The sequence below is a fragment of the Odontesthes bonariensis genome, chromosome 2 (genome assembly GCF_027942865.1).
Source record: "Odontesthes bonariensis isolate fOdoBon6 chromosome 2, fOdoBon6.hap1, whole genome shotgun sequence".
NCBI lineage: Eukaryota > Metazoa > Chordata > Actinopteri > Atheriniformes > Atherinopsidae > Odontesthes > Odontesthes bonariensis.
Genome location: NC_134507.1, coordinates 26,866,658 through 26,886,728, shown reverse-complemented (window position 1 = coordinate 26,886,728; position 20,071 = coordinate 26,866,658). Strand labels below are relative to the sequence as shown.

Genomic DNA, 20,071 nt, shown 5'->3' with positions numbered 1-20,071 from the left:
ATATGCAAACATCAGCTGCTGACCATTGAATCAGTGAAATATCATATCATGATTAAACTTGTGATTTTCATCATTAATAATTATGTTTTAAAATATTTGACCTCTTGTGGCTGACAGCAGTGTAAGTTTTGCACTTTTCCCTTCAAACTGTTCTCCGTAAACAAAGACGAAGGTGTGGGTTGTCACAACTTTTCTGTTGGACTTGCTGGATTGTCGACCTTCCATTTGTTGGAGGATCATCTGATGTATTTGAACACTCATTTTAACACTTTTGCTCCTTTTTGACGGAAACGTGTGATTTGTTTTGGTCTTTGCAGGAAGTCTGCAGTGCGTGGGCTCTGCCCTCTGCTGGTCGCAGTTAGGTACTGCACCAGCTCGTTTAGTTTTACTTTCCGTGTTTATTTTATTTGTTTCCTGTTATTCCATAAAAATGTTTTATTTTTCACAACAGGAAAAACAGGTGTGGTACTATTAACAACATTTCCATTGTGTGTAGAAAAGCTTGGAATTTAGTAACTTCCAGGTCTGAATTAGTTCAAAATAAGTAAATAAATAAACACATAAACAAATGAATAAATAGATAAATGAATAAGTAAATGGATAAATACAACAAAGGAAATATTTCTTATTAATTGTTGATATTTTATCAAAAATTATCTGTGTTTCCAGTTCTTAAGCCATTTTTTAATAGCAAATTGTTTTGCTTGAGGGGAAAATCAAATAAATCGAAAATGTCTGAGTTGATTTTAATGCATTTGTATGAACTGCAGTACTTCAACCAATAATCTTTGAGAATAATCTAAGAGAATCACACAGTATCAATACATGCCCAGTAATATTGTTGTAATGTTTTAAATACTTGAACGCAGTTTTTCTAGAGAAGATAATTGCTTTGTATATGGGATTATCGTCCATTGTATCTTTTGGGCTTTCACATGCTAAAAACATACCGACAACCGGTAAGTGACATGCTGTTTATAAAGTTGTTTTGTAACGTCCCCATGCCAGTAATGTGAGAACCATGCATATGGTTTTGATGCTAAGGCTTGTGACTTTATTGTTGGATGGTTTATAAAGTGGTGTGACGTTTCTGCAGTGTGCAAGTTGTTGTTTTACGTGGAAGGGTTAGCGCTTGCCCCTTAGCCACCACGTATTAGCCTCGCATGACAGGCTGCGCAAACAGCGCGATCTCCACACAGGGAGCGCCGATTTGCACCAGTCTGTGTCCTACTGTCAGTATTTGACAACCTCTAGCAATGGGATTGCGCTTCAAAGAGTTCCCCTTTAAATAGCCCGATGAAACATACGAGCTGGATTTGCAGCCGTATATGATTTAGCTTTGTGTTCTCAGATCTTAGATATGAGAAACTAATCTGTTAAAATGTGGAATTTTGAAATTGAAACTGTTTAGGAACCCTGCATTCACATTATGGACGGCTCTTTTGAAGAGTCTTGTTAAATCAATGAGGATGTGTCCCTACTGTGACTTAAATATTAAACATATCAATAAAGAAATGAATTACATTTTACCGCCAACAGCAGCAAATGCATACACTGCACCAGTGTCACTTTAGCTGAGGGGGATTTTTCTTGAATATAATATAACATATAAGCTTTTCTCCAAATTAAGAATTTGATTAAAAAAGGCTTTTTTAAATAAAAAAACCATTTGACTTATTAATATTTACTCTGTCAGTGAGTCTTTTGTTGGTGAACTGTGGAAAACTGGTCTTAATCTTCAGCAAAAACATAGAAATTACATCTAGTTACTGTTATTTGTAGCCCTGAAAATGAAATTCTCATAAGGATTTGATTAGGTGATCTAAATTAAGCACCTTTTGTTTTTGGTGCTTAATGTACTTGTGGCATTTAAACCTGTGGATCTTCTGATCAAATCAGACACACTGATCCATTTATACTTGCAACAAAAATTCTCAGTTTCACTGGCCTGACAGTAAAGAACAACACTTTCGACAGTTTGTGCACCCCTAAATTTAATACTATGGCATGTCAGTGAAACAGCTACATACAGAAAGTATGGAAACCACAAGAGGTCAGGCTTGAAAAACGTTTTAAAAATCACAATATTAATGTCACATGTTAATTTTCTTCTTATCTCAAGATAACAAGGATTGTTTTCTTATTAAAGACTTAATATATATTCTTATTTCAGCCTGTAAACTTATTGGATAACATCAAAAAGCAGCATATGCCCACAGATGTCACGGTTGGTGCTGCAGAGCAGAATTGAACTGAAGTCAATGCATCTAACAGAATTAGACGTGTGTCTTTACTTATGGTTACAGATCCTCTGTATGTGTCACAAAAGCAAAGATGAACACTTATTTTTGAGCTCAGCACCTGGTGTTCTTGAGACACCAAAGCTCATTTTCTCATAATAACAGTATTGTGATGATGGTGGATAAAAGGTTACGGAGGACCCAACTGAGGTAAACAACAGTCAAGACCGTGGTCTTTATTTGGTTGTCCTGCTGGTTCGGGGTCTGTGGTGGGCTGGGGGCCTGCTGGCCCCCGGATGTGCCCACTGCGCCACACTCCAGCGGATTTGGGGGATGGATGCATGTGCTGTGCGAATGTGTGTGGATGTGTTTCTTTTTTTTTTTTTCTTCTATGATTTATGGGGTGACTGGGTCTGGGTCCTGCTGTCCTCTGGCCTGCTTGTGCTGTTCCTGGGGGGGGGGGGGCATTGCTTCTCCCCGCTGCTCGCGGCCTCACCCACCTGTGGGCACGTCTTGACTCCCAGGGCGCTTGCCCAGGGGCACTGGGGTAGGCTCTGGCCCACTGCGGTTGGCTGTCTGGGGCGCCTGGCCCACTCGGGTGTTGGGCGGGGCCCCTGCCGGGGATGTTTTGGTGGTGCTCGGGCTCGTGGGGGCTGGTTCCGGCGCGGCCGATGTCTGGGTGGCGGGGGCCTGGCGGGGCTGGTAGGCTGCCGCCTCTGGTCGCCGGGGGGGCTCTGCCCGATGCTTGTGGGGGCTCTGTCAGGGAGCTTCCTCTGCTGTCTTCTGGGGGATGCGTGGTTGTCCCTATGGTGGGCTTCCCGGGTTCTGTGCTCCTTAGGGGCTGTTGGTGGCCTGGGTCTGGGGGCCCTCTCGGCCTGCTTCTGATTGCTGGGGGGGGGGGTTGTGGCACTATACACTGATATTTAAGCATGGTTATTATGTGGGACCATCTACGTGTATTGCATGTTCATGCACACTCACACACACACACATTCATTAGCCCAGTAGCATGCTCACTATGCTCACTAAGCAGTTGTTGTACTGTCCTGTGGTTTAAGGTCACCTGTGTATTATATGAGATTGCTGCTGCTTGTTTTTTTTTTTTGTGTGTTTGTTCTCTGCTTGTCTGCTTACAGGTGCTCCTGGTGTTTCTAAGGTTAGATTCCCCACAAAAGCCGTGAATCGTCTTCAGTTTTGTTTTTACAGGTGTAGCAGCTAGTTGTCGGATTTTTCATTGTTTTTTATGTTTGTCTCTTCATGTTTCTGTTCCTTTTTTTCCCTTCTTCGCTCTCCCTCTCTCTCTGTCCTCCGGTCCGGTTCGGCACTATTATCATATCATGTTAAATATTGTAACAAAAATAAATAAATAAAAATGAGGAGTTGATGGGCGTCAAGGGGAGCTTTACATTCATAAAGATTCCCTTGGCATAGCAAATGTGTTTAGCATAAATGGTATTCAGATTACAATTCTGCTGCCATAATGCTGAACAGGACAAGGGAAAAAATAAATAAAAAAGGAGTGTATATACTGCAGGGATCTAATGAGAAAGTGAGTCCAGCTGTGACTGGTTGAGGAGAGACTGGTGTGTGTTCATCTGAGGGTAACATTGAGCACAGAATGCAAGAGATGAAGTTCAAACGAAATGCAAACAAAGAACAAAAATAAAACCAAGGCATCGAGAAATAATAAAGCCAGAGAAAAGACAGAGAACCAAAAGGAAAGAAAGATGACAAATAGGTTACTGCACGGTGTGATCTTCATAAAACAAAATATCTAAAATTACAAGAATGTATTAAACAGATACCCCATGGAAGTCATTTTGATGTATTCACACTCAAACAGTACAGGTTTAGAACAGTTTCACTGGAAAAAAATGCCCCTCCAAAAATAAGTAAGAAAAACAACGAATACGAAATGTTTTTGCTTGAAATAAGCAAAAAAATCTGCCAATGGAACTAGTGAAAATCGGCTTGTCAAGATTTCTTGAAATAAGATGTGATATTTGGGACATTTGAGATAAAAGTGATCTTGAAATTAGCTTAAAAACCTCTTCAAATGTCAAAAAAAGCTTGTTTCATATGAAATCTGACTCAAAACAATTTGTTTTCAAGACTTTTTCATTCAACAAGATATTCCAGATATAGGGACTTGTTTGAAGACAATACATCTCAAATGGTACTTGTGAGGCAGTTGTGTCTTATCAGATATTTTGACTAGAAATGAGACAAATATACTTGGTAAGACTTTGATTTTTTCCAATGTTGACACTTTTTTGTGCATCTGTCAGTCATAACTGGCTGTTCGAATCTGTCTGAACATGTCAGCTCATTGTGTCCATCATCATTCTGCTGTGCATGTGTGCGTGTTTTAGGGAGCTGGAAAAATGGGGGTGTGGTAACTCTGAACAGCTGGTCTTCTCTCTGTCCCTGCATCCCTCCTCCTCCTCCTCCTCTCTTTCCCTTTACTCTGACTCAGATGCTGCTCCTCTGCAGAGCCGGCAGCTTCACCGATCGCTTGCTGGATTTATTCTTCATCGACACAGATCCGCGCTCACAGAAAGTTTGGATATTTGGACATTAATTAGCATCAGACTGTCTGTGAAGTGACTGAATCTTTGGATGCCGACACACTGGTTCTTACAGGCTGTTTTGGTGGTGACGGGCTGATAAAAACATCTTCTCGTCAAGAATTCTCACCATTTAAGGCTAGTTCATCATCAGTATAACCAACATTGTTAGCACTCTGATAACTTATTGATTACTTCTCTGATGGCTTAATGTTCCTTCTCTCCAGATGTTGACCATCGCTGTGCTCCTGGTGCCGTTACTCCTCTCCTCTACTACTGTGTCCTCCTCTCCTCTTACAAAGGTAAACGTTCTTTGGTTTAACTTAGACCACGTTATTGAAAATAACTTTTTAGTTTACTTGATTTAGCTGTAAACCAGATCCTGAATTCCTCCCTTAAACTAAACCTGATCACATATGATGGCAGCTGACTCCAGTTTCCATTTCCAAAGACAAGATTCATGCTTAATTAAAAAAATAAGACAGTTTTGCATTGAAATTAGTCAATTATAAGGTTTTTAAAATCAGCATTTTGCTCTAATATTGTGCTAAAACTAACATTGATGAATGATAACTATCAATACAAACATCCAAACAGTTTTGCCTACTTAAATTCTGATAAATTGATTTGTAGGTTCTTATTTTTCTTCTGGTTGCTTGTCTTCTTGCGCAAAAAAAAAAACAACAAGACACCAGTTGCTGGTTTCAGTTTTAAAACGGGAAATGAGGAATTTGTAAGGGGAAGGAAAACTGGAAAATGTCTGAGAGCTCAAAGACTTCGGGGTGATGTCACCTTTTCACCTGAGCTGCTGAAAGTCTGAAGTAAAAACTGATGTTTAGCCATGATTGAAGGAATGTTAAACATCCCCTGAAGGCAGCAAATGATTTAGAAAGACGGCGACCCGAAGAGGTGAAGTTGAGACGCATGTTGCTTTTAACAGCCTGTCGTTTGCTTGTGCCTTAAAAACCAAATGCATGCCGGCACAGACAGAGTGAGCAGGTTCTCAGGTATGCGAGTGAATATAGTTGTCAGCAGCTCATCTCTAATCTCAGCCCCCACATCTGTAATTGTGGTTAGAAAACACGCCGCCGTAGGCATGGTTTGAAGAAAAACCTGGACGTAATGTTGCTCAGCCTTATTTACACGTTTATTTGTAGTTCTAAAGCCACACTTGTGTGTCCCATCACAGAACGTTTCATGTGTATGAAATGCAAAACTACTTAATTATCCAATAGGCAGAGCAGAGAATATGATAAATATGATACTTAACGAACAGCAAAAATGAGGAGCGATTTAAGATTGTGTTGTTATTGTAAGCGAGCAGGAAATGTTTAAAAAAAAAAAACAGGATATATGATGGAAAAGAGGAGAATAATTAGGAGGAGGACAAATTGTTTCACAGCAACAAACAGGGTCAGACATGAAGTCCTGATTCAAACCCCACAGCAGAGTGTGTGTGTGTGTGTGTGTGTGTGTGTGTGTGTGTGTGTGTGTGTGTGTGTGTTGCAGTCAGCTGGTCGCTAACAGCAGGTTTTCAGAGCAGCAGATGTCAGCTGCAGAGCCACAGGCGACAGATGTGTCTATTGTGTGTGTTCGTGTCTCTGTGGAACAGTTCTGAACCTGCGAGTGGAGACATTTTGAAAACGTTTCAGGCCACATGTGGTGGTTTGGGTGTCACGCCGGTTTGTGTCAGGAGAGAAGAGAGGACGATGCGTTTAGAAGCTGTTTGTAAGGTTAAACTAAAACTGAAGCAGTCTAAAGCAACAATCCTGCTCATGACAAAAGTAGAAAAGGTACATTGTTTAAAAGTGCAGGAAAATTAGTATTAATGTTTATTCTGTTGATTTTTCCTTCCTTTCCCTGTGTTACACCTGCTTTCTATCCCCTCATCACTTCCTCTGTATATATACTCCTGGTTGGTTTTCAGCTGTTTCTTTATAGGATCATTTCATGCTGTTTTGTTTTTGTTGTAATAAAAAAGGAAAAAGCTTTAAAAAAAAAAGACTGAATTTGAAATGATTTGTACCGCTGTGCAGCTGCTTTAGTGATTAGTTTGTGTGTGTGTTGCGTTATTGTCATTCATGTGGGAGGTTAAAGGTCGCCATCTGGAATGTGAAAGACCCACGGACACACACACTCACGCACACTTTCTTTTCTCTGCTGTGAAAAAGTGAGGCATCTCTGTGTGTGTTTGTGTGTGTTAGGATCAGTCGGTGTGTGCCAGGACTTTCTGCGGTGCAGGTAGAGAGTGTGTGTCGACTGACAGAGGAGAACCAGTGTGTCGCTGTTTACAGGTAAAGTTATCTATTACCCTCCAGTACTACTTTTGCTCAAATTACAATCATACAATCCTTTATTTTTATTAGGGCTGGGCGAGTTAACTCGTTATTATCGCGTTAATTTGCTAATTATTTAACGCCGATGAATATTTTATCACGCATTAGTGCAGGTTTTATTATTTATTTTATTATTGTAAAAGTCTGTTGCTGTCTGCTGCGGAACCGGAAAAGAAAGTAATCGGCGGATCCACCAAACATGGAGAAGGGTACGGAACTTTTACTCGGCCTTTTTCATTTTAAAGTTCTTCCAGACGGCCGAGTTGACAGAACCAAAGTCAACTGTAAACATTGCCAAGTTGAATTGTCTTCTCACCGTAGTAGTTCCAGTCTAAAATATCACTTAAAGGCAAAACACACAACTGATAGCAGCAAGTCATTCAAGGAAACAGACAGTGGAGCGAGGCTTCTACATAAAAACTACAGAAAGATGCTGATGTTAAAAGTGTGTTTGCACAACAAATGTTATGGCACTTTCATTTATATGGCAGCACATTTAAAATAAAGCTAAATGCTAAAAGCTATACATTACTTTTGAATTCATTTTTGAATTTTGCGTACAAATGCGATTAATCAGGGAAATCATTTGATTAATTAGATTAAAAATTGTAATCGTTGCCCAGCCCTGATTTTTATACTGGAGGACTTTTATGTGATGCTACATCGATATAAAAACATTGATAAAATCTAAATAATAACAGGTATATTGTTTATTTAAAACTTACTGATGGAAATGACTCAAAATCTAGCCAAAATTTTGTGAAAATGCACATGTGTATTGAATTTATATGTAGAAAATAGAAAAAAATCCCATAAAACCAATATTTTATTTACAATAAAAACACCTCAAATTTTCTTGTTTCATGAAAAATATTGACTCATCTGGAAGTTGATGGCAGCAACATGTTTTAGAGAAATTGGGACTGGGGCAGCAAAAGGCTGGAAAAGTAGGTTGCAACTAATTAGGTTAATTGGCAACAGGTCGGCAACATGATTGGGTATAAACAGAGCACCTTAGAGAGGCAGAATGTGTTAAAAAAGTTAAGATATGTAAAATGTCAGCAAGCTGAAAAAAATGCACCTAGAAATTAGGACTTTTATTAGAATAATGTGAAATTGTGAAGACTTGAATGTTCAATCTTCTGCCATACATAATATGATCAGAAGATTCAGAGGTTCTGGAGACATTTCTATGTGGATGACATGCATCTGAAAATCAGATGTATTGTGTCTTGTGATCTTCAGGCCCTCAGGCAGCTCTGCATTAAAAACAGACCTGATTCTGTCCTGATATCACCTCACAGAAATCATCGTCTGCGAACACAGCTCACCGTAACATCCACAGATGCAGGTTAAAGCTCTAACATGCAGAGAAGAAGCCATATGTGAACATGATCCAGAAACTCTGCCGTCTTCTCTGGACTAAAACTCATATAAAATGGACTGAGGCAAAGAGGAAAACTGTTCTGTGGTCAAATGAATCAAAAGGGTCAATGTCAGGGTCAGAATCATGGACAATGAGTCTTCGGGACTAAAGAGGAGAGGGACGATCTAGCTTGTTATCAGCACTCAATTCAAAAGCATCTCTGATGCATTAGTATCTATGGAACTGGCAACTTGGACATCTGGTCAAGCGCCATCAATGCTGAAAGGTATGTTCAAACTTTAAGATTTAGATTCAGTTTTATTTGTGTCCCCGTAGGGCAATTAGTGTTGCAGCAAGTAAAAAGGACATAAAAAATAAAAGACATATAATTAAAAGTCTAAGACGGAGGGATAATACAGGGTGCTGAAACAACATCAGTAGCAGCCCCTACAAAGTAGCGAAAGTGTGTATCATCAATTTCTGCCAACGTCAATAACACCACATGGAGACAAGAAACAAAAACAATATCCTCCTACCCTGTCCTGAATTCAAAAGGAAAATAGCTGTAGGGACTAAGGAGTGCTTGTACCTGTTGCTCTTCATACGAGGAAGTCTGAGCCGGGGGCCAGAATGTAAAGGATGGCATTAGCCCTCCTAATTATTCGTCTCTTGATCAGATCCGTAAGTGTGCACTGTTCAACTCCCAGAATCTTGTTGCTTGTCTTTATCACTCTGTTAAGTGCATTTTTTGGACCTTGTGTTAAGGTTGCCAAACCAGCACAGGAGAGAAAAGGTCAGCACAGATTCAATATATGATCTGTAAAATAAGATCATCAGGGGCTTTGGAGCAACATTAAACCACATCCTGCATCTATTCCAACAGCGTGGCTTCACAGTGGAAGAGTTTGTTGAGCAGCCTCTATTAGACAAGAATGCAACAACATTCCTCTCCCAAAGGTCCAGCAGCTGGACTCCTCAGTTACCAGATGTCTATAGACTGATGTTATTTAAGGTAAACACAAGAAACTTGTGCAAAAAAAAAAATGGACCAGACTCAGTGAATAATTCCCTATAGATCAGTGAGCAGTGCTGACCAACATGTCATCAGGTGGGAACCTCCTTTCATCAGTGTTTCATCCAGTTGGAGCCTCCAGGAGGCTAGACAGAGATCACTGACGTCCCAGAGTCACTCCCCTAATGCCAGCCATCACTGCTCCTCACACCACAACAACCATCTTTTCTTTTTTTTTTCCCACAGCCACAAGCTACCTCAGCCTCTCACCAACTGCACACCAGTCATAGCGGGGTGGGGATACAGGGTGGTTCGGGTAGGGGGTAGAAATAGAAGAGGTAAAGATAAGTAGGAATGGGATTCAAACCCTGGTTCGGGTAGGGGGTAATGAAAGTATAGAGGGTGCCAGAGGTGGAGGCAGGACAAGACACACTAGCAGATTCAGCAGACAAACTCACCTAAACAGTCCTATAATCACTAAAAATGCGAGCAAAAACAAAGCCATACAAGCCGCCTGGTTTCAAAAGGCTCACATGGGCCACACCCTCCACTTAAATACATCCTGGATTTCTTCCTTGCTTCTTCCAAGAGTCTGTTTACCCTAAGTGCTCCCCCCGCTGGACCCCGAGCTGCTATCGCTTCTTCTAATTCAAATCCACTGACTGGACTTTACTGCCTCATCTGACACTTCCTTCACTATTTTCCTCACAGTCTGTCCACTTACACCCAGCTCCCTCAACAATGAGACAACAGACTTTGCAACAAATCCTCTACATCCTACTTTCACTGGACAGATTCTAACCTTCCATCCTCGCTGCTCTGCTTCTGCCCCCAACTCCACATATCTAAGATTTTTCCTTTCATATGCTTCTGCTACTAATTCCTCCCAAGGAACAGTCAGCTCTATGAAATAGACTCTCATTCTACTCCGAGACCACAAGACTATATCAGGCCTTAGATTTGTAGAGGCTATTTCCTGGGGAAAAACAAGCTTATTTCCTAAATCTACCTGCATCTCCCAATCACAAGCATCCTCTAAGCTGCCTTTCCTCCTTATTGTCTTAAAAGAAGAGGGGATGCTACACAGTCTGTCTGCAAATCAGCATTTTGTGTTTTTGATTTACATTTTACACACTTTGTTTTTGGAGCTGTGGTTGAATTTTCTCCTTTAACTTTATCTGAATAGTTCTTCTCCCGTTTTCTTTTTATTCGCAGCTGTGTGACCAGTCCGAGCACTGGGTGTGTGGCAGTAACAGTAAACCCTACAGGAATCACTGTGAGCTGCACAGAGACGCCTGCATCTCTCAGACCAAGATACATGTGGAGCACAGAAGACGCTGTGTGGGTCAGTACATGCATGTAGCTGCACACTGTGACAGCATGGTGTATGACAAGAGTTGTGACGGTGGTTTGTGTGCTTATTTTGGCAGAGAAACCGACTAAAACAGACGTGAGCCCCAGTAAGTCTTAACGGTTCAAACACCTTCTTCTCATGATGAGATTCATTATCTCAGAGCAAACACCGCAGCCATGTTGATGCGTCTGCTTTTCCTGGTTGTAGTGGTGTGTTTCCTGCCTGATCGTGATTGGCTGAGAAACAGAGTGATCCAGTGGATTCAGACAGAGGTGGAATCAGGTCATCTGGATCCAAACGAATCATCAGCCAGCAACGTCCTACAAACGTATTTCCAGGTCAGATCTCACCACTTCTTAAGCGCTGAAACCGTTGTAAAACTAACTTTACAAATTTGTAAAGACTTTATACATCTCTTATATTTTAATTATAAGCTACCAATTAATTAGGACAACTTTTACATTTTTAAGGTATGTTTTTACAGTTAGAGTTAATTAAGATGTCAGTATGTTCTGGTTGCATCAAAAAACACGAGTTTTCTTCTTTTAAATGTTCCAGGATGTCATATTTAGATCAATTTATTGGCAGAAATTCAACATGATATTCATAACGATGTCTTTATTTGATTTTGTATTTTGTTTTGTCCCCAATTCTGCTTTAACTACACAGGCTGATACAAATTACTGGGGGAATTGTTTAAAATTTCTTAAAATGAGCAGTTTATCTCTTAAAACCCCCACAAATTACAATCTTCAACCTTTTTTTTTTAAATCATGTTTCACGTCCATGGACATTAGGGCTAAAGTTACTTTTACAATGACTGGAACTGAAAAAATTAAACGTATATAAAACCCATTATTTTCTTCTCCCCACTACAAACCCTACTAGTCCATAATACCTGGTGGAGCAAAACCATCCTCAACCAGAAACTCTGAGATAAAAAGTCATCAAAAGTGATCAGAAATCAAAGAAAAGAGGCAAAACAATTGAATTGTGATGTAGTTGAAAATAAAAATACACTGAGGCTGATCATATAAACAAGTAAAGAAACAATTCACCTGATAGCTTGTAACTTATCTACTATATATTTGTGTTAACTATGAAGAAATCAATGTAGTACAGGCTATAAAAGATCAGAAAGTCGTTCATTTGAAGTTTATTTAAACTCCCTGCGTGTTGCGGTTGTATTTTTGTGTTACAGATGTACGACAACGGGGATTCTCAGCTGGATTCTAAAGAGTTTCTGCGGTTCTTGAAACACAACGAGACCGCCCTCAACCTCACGCTCTCCTATTCTCTGGAAACTAACCTGCTGCTCAGGTGCTTAATCAAATCCAGACACCGCGTAAATGTTGCTAAATATCATTTGTCAAATGTGTTTTATATATATTTTTTTGTGTCGTTTTAACTTTTATAACAAGAATAAGAGGAGAAACTTTAGAGGCAATCTGAGGTCTGACTCTGACGCTCAACAAATGTTAGAATAAGAGGTGTAAATTGCTACTTACAGGTTGCCGCTTGCCTCTCTCAGGTCTTTGTGTGTTGATGCTCTGATCGAGCTGTCGGATGAAAATGCCGACTGGAAGTTGAGTTTACCAGAGTTCATCAACTGTCTGACACCCACCTACCACCCGCCGGAGAGAAGTAATGACACACACAGATGTAGTCAAATGTTTGCTGGTTTTTGTTGTGTTTTAAGAGTCATAAACCCTCATATCGCCTAATTCAAGGATGCCCAAAGTCAGTCTTCGAGGGCCGCTGTCCTGCAGGTTTTAGATGTTTCCCTGCTTCCACACACCTGATTCAGATGAAATGGATCACTTCAAAAGTTCTGCACAAGCCTGCTAATGATACCTTGATCTGAATCAGGTGTGTCAAAGCAGGGAAACATCTAAAACCTGCAGGACAGCGGCCCTCGAGGACCTGATGTGGACACCCCTGACCTAATTAATCAAGTAATTATCTGTAATATTCAAAGCGGTATTTCTGTTTTCGGATTGTAATGCTGTATTTTTGTACATAGAGTGTGCTCTGGAGGATGAAGTCTTCGAGGACGGAGCTGAAACTCAGATGGAGTGCAACAAGTGTGTTTGTGCCTGTGGAAACTGGGTCTGCACAGCCCTGACCTGCAATGGTGAGAGCCTACAAGAACATGTTGTTTTGAAATTCTGTACACACACTGGTGGCTGAAAATGGTTTGGTTTATTTAGATGTGACAATAAAGGGTGCTGGCGTTGTGTTCATCTTTGTATTTCAGGAGAGCATCAGGTAACGGAGGACGCTCAGGAGGGAGAAGAAGAAGAAATGACAGAGGAGGAGTGGAGGAAGAGAGTCGCTGAACTCAATGCTTTACAGGTTGATAGTTCTTTGAACAGCTTCATTTTTTAATGACCTTTAAATCTAATCAAATTTTCATGCTTTATGAATGTGGCGACTCCCACCATCCAAAAACATGCATGTCAGGTAAATTGGCGTCTCTAAATTGTCCCTAGGACTGAGTGTGAGTGCGCATGGTTCATGGTTGTTTGACTCTGTGTGGCCCTGTGATGGACTGGCGACCTGTACAGGGTGCACCCTGCCTCTCGCCCAATAACAGCTGTGACTGGGTGTTGTGGGCATAAAAGTACACACCAAAATCTACAGTGTGAAAAGCCTCCGAGTTCAAAGTTGGACAAAATAAACGAATTGATAGATCATTCAAAGTAAATACAAGAACCGTGTGCTAAAAAGAAAAATGGACCAGACTCAGTGAATAATTCCCTATAATCTCTATAGAACAGTGAGCAGTGCTGACCAACATGTTATTGGGGTCATCAGGTGGGAACCTCCGTTAATCAGTGTTTCGTCTAGTTGGGCCAACGACACCTCCGGGAGGCTAGACAGTGATCACTGGCGTCCCAGAGTCACTCCCCTAATGCCAGCCATCACAGCTGGTTGTTGTGCACAACACAACAACCATCTCTTTTCCACAACCACAAGCTACCCCAGCCTCTCACCAACTGCACACCAGTCACAGCGGGGTGGGGGTAGAAGTAGAAGAGGTAAAGATAAGTAGGAATGGGATACAAACCCTGGTTCGGGTAGGGGGTAATGAAAATATAGAGGGTGCCAGAGGTGGAGGCAGGACAAGACACACTAGCAGATTCAGCAGACAAACTCACCTAAACAGTCCTACAGTCATTAAAAACACCAGCAAAAACAAAGCCATACAAGCCAACTCACCTAAAACGGCCGCCTGGTTTCAAAAGGCTCACATGGGCCACACCCTCCACTTAAATACATCCTGGATTTCTTCCTGGCTTCTTCCAAGAGTCTGTTTACCCTAAGTGCTCCCCCTGCTGGACCCCGAGCTACTATCGCTTCTTCTAATACAAATCCACTGACTGGACTTTACTGCCTCATCTGACACTTCCTTCACTATTTTCCTCACACTCAGTCCACTTACACCGAGCTCCCTCAACAATGAGACAACAGACTTTGCAACAAATCCTCTACATCCTACTTTCACTGGACAGATTCTAACCTTCCATCCTCGCTGCTCTGCTTCTGCCCCCAACTCCACATATCTAAGATTTTTCCTTTCATATGCTTCTGATACTAATTCCTCCCAAGGAACAGTCAGCTCTATGAAATAGAGTCTATTTCATATGAAACTGGTGGGGTTCGGTACCTCCAACAAGGTTAAGAACCACTGAAATAGACTCTCATTCTACTCCTAGACCACAAGACTATATGAGGCCTTATATTTGTAGAGGCTATTTCCTGGGAAACAACAAGCTTTCCTCCTAAATCTACCTACATCTCCCAATCACAGGCATCCTCAAAGCTACCTTGCCTCCTTATTGTCTTATTAACTTTCTCTCCCTCTTGAACAAACTGAATTGTCGCTCTCTTCGCCTTAGACTCTCCTAAATTTACCTGCCTTCGTTTATCACGTATACCGGCCTTGTGACAGACTAACATTACAGCCTGACAAAATATGCCGTAGAGTTGCAGTACCTGAACATAACGAACATAACGGGTCTCCATTCACCCAGAGTTTTAGGTTCTGGGGAGATGTTGCCCCTATCGAAAATCGAATACTCCGAGTCCTTTCCTGCATACTCCTCAGAAATTAATGATTCCAAATCAACAAATGGAGGTACATACAGGCTGAGGCTTCTAATCATTTATTTGTGCCAGGATTAAAAGAGATGTCAGAAATCACATCCTCTGTGATTTACATATTAAACACAAAGAAGAACAACCCAATGACAGATTAAATAAAACAAGCAAACATAATTCTTTGATAAATTTAAAACTTACCATGTATCTTTCTCTCATATGCAGACTCTTCAGTAGACCTTCATCACCTGAGGCCACACCCACTGCAGCAACAACAGCCAATCAGTAGCCGAGTTTGCTTGAACTCGAGAGAAGGGTCTCAGAGCTTCCGTCTTATATTAAAACACATACTATGTTTATCATGTTTATTCCAACAAGTTACGTATTCATTTCTCGATATGCCTTTTGTATTTAAAACGTATTTTGCTCTATAGATGTTATTGTTTTTAATTATTACTAAGCTTGTTAGGATTGTGTTTTTTCATTATTTCTGTCCTTTCATCTGCCTAAAATTCTCTTTATTATTTAATCAATTATAAACACGCACAATCTAAATCATCAATAATTTAAGTTTTATTGTCTGCATTTGTTTAAAATATCTTGAAGTTTGTTAAACCCTCAGGAGATGAATTCAGGGTAAACAGTTTCATTGTTTTTGGGTAACTTATTCATTCTTTCACAAAATCCAACTGTATAATTACAAAATAAATAAAAATGAAAAAGGACAAAGTCATCAAACTTGACTTAACAAGGAGGTGAAAACAAAACAGAAAACTTGGTTATTTTTTTACATTATTTTGAGATTACTCAACACATCCAATCATCAGTAAGGTCTCCAGACAGGCTCCTCCCCCCTCATGGGAAAACACGCCCCATCTATGTAGTTGGTCAGTGCAGTGATGGCGTTGCGGTCGTCCCCTGTGGTTTGGAGCGATTGGTTCGTTCCATAGTAGAAGCTGCTCGGCTGGAACGAGCCAATGTGGCTCAGTGGAGGAGGAGCAGCAGGAGGAGACGACAGGTAGGAGCTGTACGAAGGGGGCTGGGTGGAGTAGGGGAGGGCAGACAGGTGGTGCCTTCTGGGAGTTGGAGCGTAGGAGGATGTTAGAGAGGTCACCTGACCCAGAAAAGAGGGCTCATTGGTCCATAGGGCGGAGGAAAAGGACCTACAGTCTGAATAGAGAAGAACATCGTCAGCATACACATCAGTTTTCATTCTAGGAGCCCTAAATCTCCCTTTACTTTAAGATGATTTATAAAAGTGCAAAAATGAGGAGGAAACGTGGATTGTTTCTCAATTTATGAGAATATCTGGGATGTCTGAATTGAAAATAAAACCCTCCTCAGATCAGTCAACAGTTTGGGCTAACATCAGGACCTCTTAAATGGATTTCCTTCTTTTCCAACCCCTTTGTTGTTGATTTACTTGTGTGCTCTGTATCAATCAGTGGGGTAACATGGCACTGAAAGGATCAAATAATTGACTAAATTACAATCAGAGTTATTAAGTTCATGTAGACACCTTAATCTGACAAGAAATTGGATCGGATCGGATTAAGACCCCGAAATAACTCGGTTGAAAGTCACTCTAAACCTGCTTGTAGACCCTGAAGCACGTGGTGAATTAGACTTTGCGTTCTGCGCATGCTCGAGATTTTTTCCCGGGGTCGTAACCCGGAAGTCAAAGGAGACGATATTACTGTTGTTGTCGCCGTCAGAAAGAAACAAACAACGCGATGGAGAATGCTCCGTTGTGCATGGCGTTTGTGCAACAAGCAGCTCATCACAGACCAAATGTAGAGGGACGTAGCTTCATCTTGCTCTGCGTTCGCCATTTTCTCAAATGCCTGAGTTTGTTATTGGTTATTGAAGAGGTCAACAGGAAGTGGCTCTATTAGCAACAGTTGAAATGGGTACAGCGCCACCTATCGTATCGGAGTATGACATGCTTTGTGCCTTTGACCCGATTCATTCACCCGATTCATTCACCGCCATATATCCAAGGATAATTACCCTCGCTCAACTCATTCTCATTGTAATTTAGCCAATAATCCGATCCTTTCAGTGCCATGTAACCCCACTGACTGTGTCATGCCAAAGCTCCTAAGCCTCTGATCACAGACTCCTGTCGTGACATTCTTCTAGAAATATTCTGAATTATTCCCTAAATGATGGTATCTGGGCCCTGACTTTGCAAAGCAGCCACAATCCACGATACTCCTACCATCATGCCTCACAGTTGGGACGAGGTTTAGGTGGTGCTGGGGGCGAAGTTAGGACTCTTTAGGTGGGCCTAATCATCGCAGAAAATTCCTGTGGTTACAAGGCAGCTTTTATATCCTTATCGGGAGTGAATCTTCTACAACCAACACCCAACCTGATCACTTAATTTGAAGTCCTTTGCACAGAAGTTCATATATTTTTTCCAGTCTCTATTGTCAGTGTATTCAATCAAGAGTAATTTACCTATGCAGTACAATTCAGTCCCCACTGTTGCTAAGAACCAGCTAAAAGGTTCTTCTACCAGCTCATACTTGACCACTCCACTACAACCTATACTAGTATAGTTGCTGCTCGTACCGGATGAGGCAGAGCTGCTGCTGCCGATGCTGGAGCTGGAAAGTCTGAACACTCCTGGCTTTAGCTCCTTCTGTCTCTGCCCTGTGAAAAGAAAAAGAGTGAGAAGAAATTTTAAAAAATTAATCGCAGCAACTTCGAGTTTATTCTCACCGATGGTTACTTACGTCTCGGCAGCCGAGGTCCATCCACAGTAATCTTGATGGCTCGGTGCAGGGTGGCGATCTGAGGAGGCGAGGTCATCACATTTATTGATAATGTGAAACTCTTGCCTGAAAAAAACAAAACACACATAATATAGTGGCACTTTGAAGGACACTTCCATTTTTTTTTGTAATATATCAGTTTTTCTGCCCAGTCAGGGGTACTTGGAGGTTGCAGTGACTCATTTAAAGCTTGAAAAGTAACATGTCAGATAGCAGAAACACACAAGTCTACCCTGTGACTGTAAATCCTTCTCAGCCAAACTCATCATTTTGGGTTCAACAAATAAACTTGACTAATTAAATGGTGTGTTCAATGCTTAAAATGGCTTTCCAAAGGTATAGTAAGTAATGTGAAGGTTATCACAGGAAACAAAAATGACTATATTTGAGGAAAAATGGTCCAAAACACCAGAAACATTACTCTGACAGCACTGTATGCATCTGGCTGTGTACCTCTGCCACTGCGACCTATGAAGCGGAGGTCGTTAAAGTGGGCGCAACCTTGCTTCATCGTTGCTGTTGCATTGCGTAGCTCAGCGTTGCTGTTGTCGTCGTTGCCAGCCATCACTGTCACAACCACGCCATCAGGCACGTCACTGCCTACGGCGACCACCTTTAAATGAAGCGTCAAGAGGGATCCTTTAGGGGTTTGTATTCCGAGTCTAAGCAAACCAGACTCAGCTAAAACTGAGGCGAAGGGGAAGGTAAAAGTCGTGTGCATACAACATTTAATGACCTTTGACACTGAACTGAAGCAAGTATTAACAAGACGGAGAGATGGACTTATAGTTGGGTTGCTCACAGTGAAAGCTCTTGGCAGGGTCTTGTTGCACCTCCAGTGTTGTGGCAGGCTGCTGCAGAGGAAGTTTGGGCTGTCAGTCTGTACCAGACCTCTGGATGGAGCTGTGCTGCGGTGGTGGAGAGGCCTCACCTCCTGCTCATCATGTTGGGGATTGTTCGGCGATGGCGCCAACCGACATTTCCCCACAGTATCTGAAAAAGAGTGAATGCATAAAAGCTTTCAACCTGTCTTTGTCTTTTTTTTCTTTCCTCTAAAATGTTGGAGGCATGATTGTTTTGTCTGAAACCAGAACATGTTGACTATAAAGACAGGGCTGCCAACTTTTACAAAAAACCTTGGAGTGAGAACCAAAATTTTGCCGCATACACAGCAGGAAGACACAAGACACAGAATGTCTAATTTTCTGCAGGTTTAATCATACGTATATATGTATATACGTGTATAGTTTATACACTCAAAAGTAACAAAAAAGGGTCAACGAGCCTAAGTCTCGGACGAGTAAAAAGCCAAACAGACAATAAGAAAGTTCAACATAAATGACTAAAAAAAAACATAGGAACACTATATGAATACATATATATAATAAATTTCATGTGGGCATGAAACACAAGGCTAGGATGGCAGGGACAACGGGGGATAGAACGCAGACGATCCGACAAAGACAAAGGGAGACACTGAGGTTAAATACACAAGGGAACAAGATGGTGGAATCAGCTCTGGTCAGACATCAGATAATCACAAGAGGGAGAACACAGGAAGACAGGAACTTCAAAATAAAACAGGAAACAACTCAACTACACAAAGGAAGTGGCACCAAGACGAGACACAGGGAATTTAACAAGAAGATCTCAAGATCTGTGTGCCTTGTTGTACTGGCTTGAGGCCTTTTTTGAGGCCTTGATGATTGCTACAGAGGGCTCCCACTTGAAGCAAGGCTCGAGGCCCCGCCATTTTAATTGTTATTAATGATGAAAGGGTTCCATCTGCTGGAGCCTATCCCAGCAGTCATTGGGCGAGAGGCGGGGTGCACCCTGGACAGGCCGCCAGTCCATCACAGGGCCACTTAGAGACAAACAACCACACACACGCTCACATTCACTCCTAAGGACAATTTAGAGACACCATTAACCTAACATGCATGTTTTTGGACAGTGGGAGGAAGTTTTACATCTGTTAAATAACTTTTAACATTGTAGGATTCTCTGTGTCACAAGCTTCATGTAAACCTAGAAAAAGGGCTGCAAAGTGTTGCTTGTTGTCCAAGGATTCTATTAATTCATTCTTAGGCCAGAAATATACTTGCTTTTGATTATGGATACACGTGTTCCCGCATTCCCGGGAAATGCGGGAATGTAATTTTTCCGTTCCGCCGCTAATTCGACTGCGAATGCGAATGAAATCGAGACTCGTCAAACCAGGCAGCGTTTTTCCAATCTTCTATTGCCCAGTTCTGGTGAGCCTCTTCAAGGTTCCACGTGCTGTGCGTTCAGCTGTGGTATTCAGCCCGTCT

The 20,071-nt window shown here is 41.4% G+C and overlaps 2 protein-coding genes across 2 annotated transcripts; one reads left to right on the top strand and one right to left on the bottom strand.

Moving 5' to 3' along the window:
• The first annotated feature begins 5,034 nt into the window (after positions 1 to 5,034).
• LOC142400447 (follistatin-related protein 1-like) lies at positions 5,035 to 15,663 on the top strand. The gene is made up of 10 exons (XM_075485331.1): positions 5,035 to 5,109; positions 7,012 to 7,101; positions 10,737 to 10,866; positions 10,952 to 10,981; positions 11,083 to 11,213; positions 12,077 to 12,195; positions 12,407 to 12,519; positions 12,899 to 13,009; positions 13,133 to 13,230; positions 15,205 to 15,663. The coding sequence occupies exons 1-10, from the start codon at positions 5,035 to 5,037 to the stop codon at positions 15,214 to 15,216; spliced, it is 909 nt and encodes a 302-aa protein (XP_075341446.1). The 3' UTR covers positions 15,217 to 15,663.
• A 139-nt stretch (positions 15,664 to 15,802) lies between these two features.
• Positions 15,803 to 19,512, bottom strand: runx2a (RUNX family transcription factor 2a). Its single transcript, XM_075483277.1, has 6 exons — positions 19,473 to 19,512; positions 18,562 to 18,752; positions 18,213 to 18,372; positions 17,721 to 17,825; positions 17,557 to 17,637; positions 15,803 to 16,149 (listed from the first exon to the last, which is right to left on the bottom strand). Exons 1-6 carry the CDS (start codon positions 19,510 to 19,512, stop codon positions 15,803 to 15,805), a joined length of 924 nt encoding a protein of 307 aa, XP_075339392.1.
• Positions 19,513 to 20,071: the final 559 nt, after the last annotated feature.

Coding starts and splice junctions, on each gene's coding strand:
- LOC142400447 (XM_075485331.1), top strand. CDS start 5,035: ATGTTGACCATCGCTGTGCTCCTGGTGCCGTTACTCCTCTCCTCTACT. Junction 7,102..10,736: donor CAGTGTGTCGCTGTTTACAG/GTAAAGTTATCT, acceptor TTTTATTCGCAG/CTGTGTGACCAGTCCGAGCA. Junction 11,214..12,076: donor TCCTACAAACGTATTTCCAG/GTCAGATCTCAC, acceptor TTTGTGTTACAG/ATGTACGACAACGGGGATTC.
- runx2a (XM_075483277.1), bottom strand. CDS start 19,512: ATGGCGGGGCCTCGAGCCTTGCTTCAAGTGGGAGCCCTCT. Junction 18,373..18,561: donor CCCTGCCAAGAGCTTTCACT/GTGAGCAACCCA, acceptor CTTCATTTAAAG/GTGGTCGCCGTAGGCAGTGA. Junction 16,150..17,556: donor CAGCAGCTCTGCCTCATCCG/GTACGAGCAGCA, acceptor TTCTCTATTCAG/ACTGTAGGTCCTTTTCCTCC.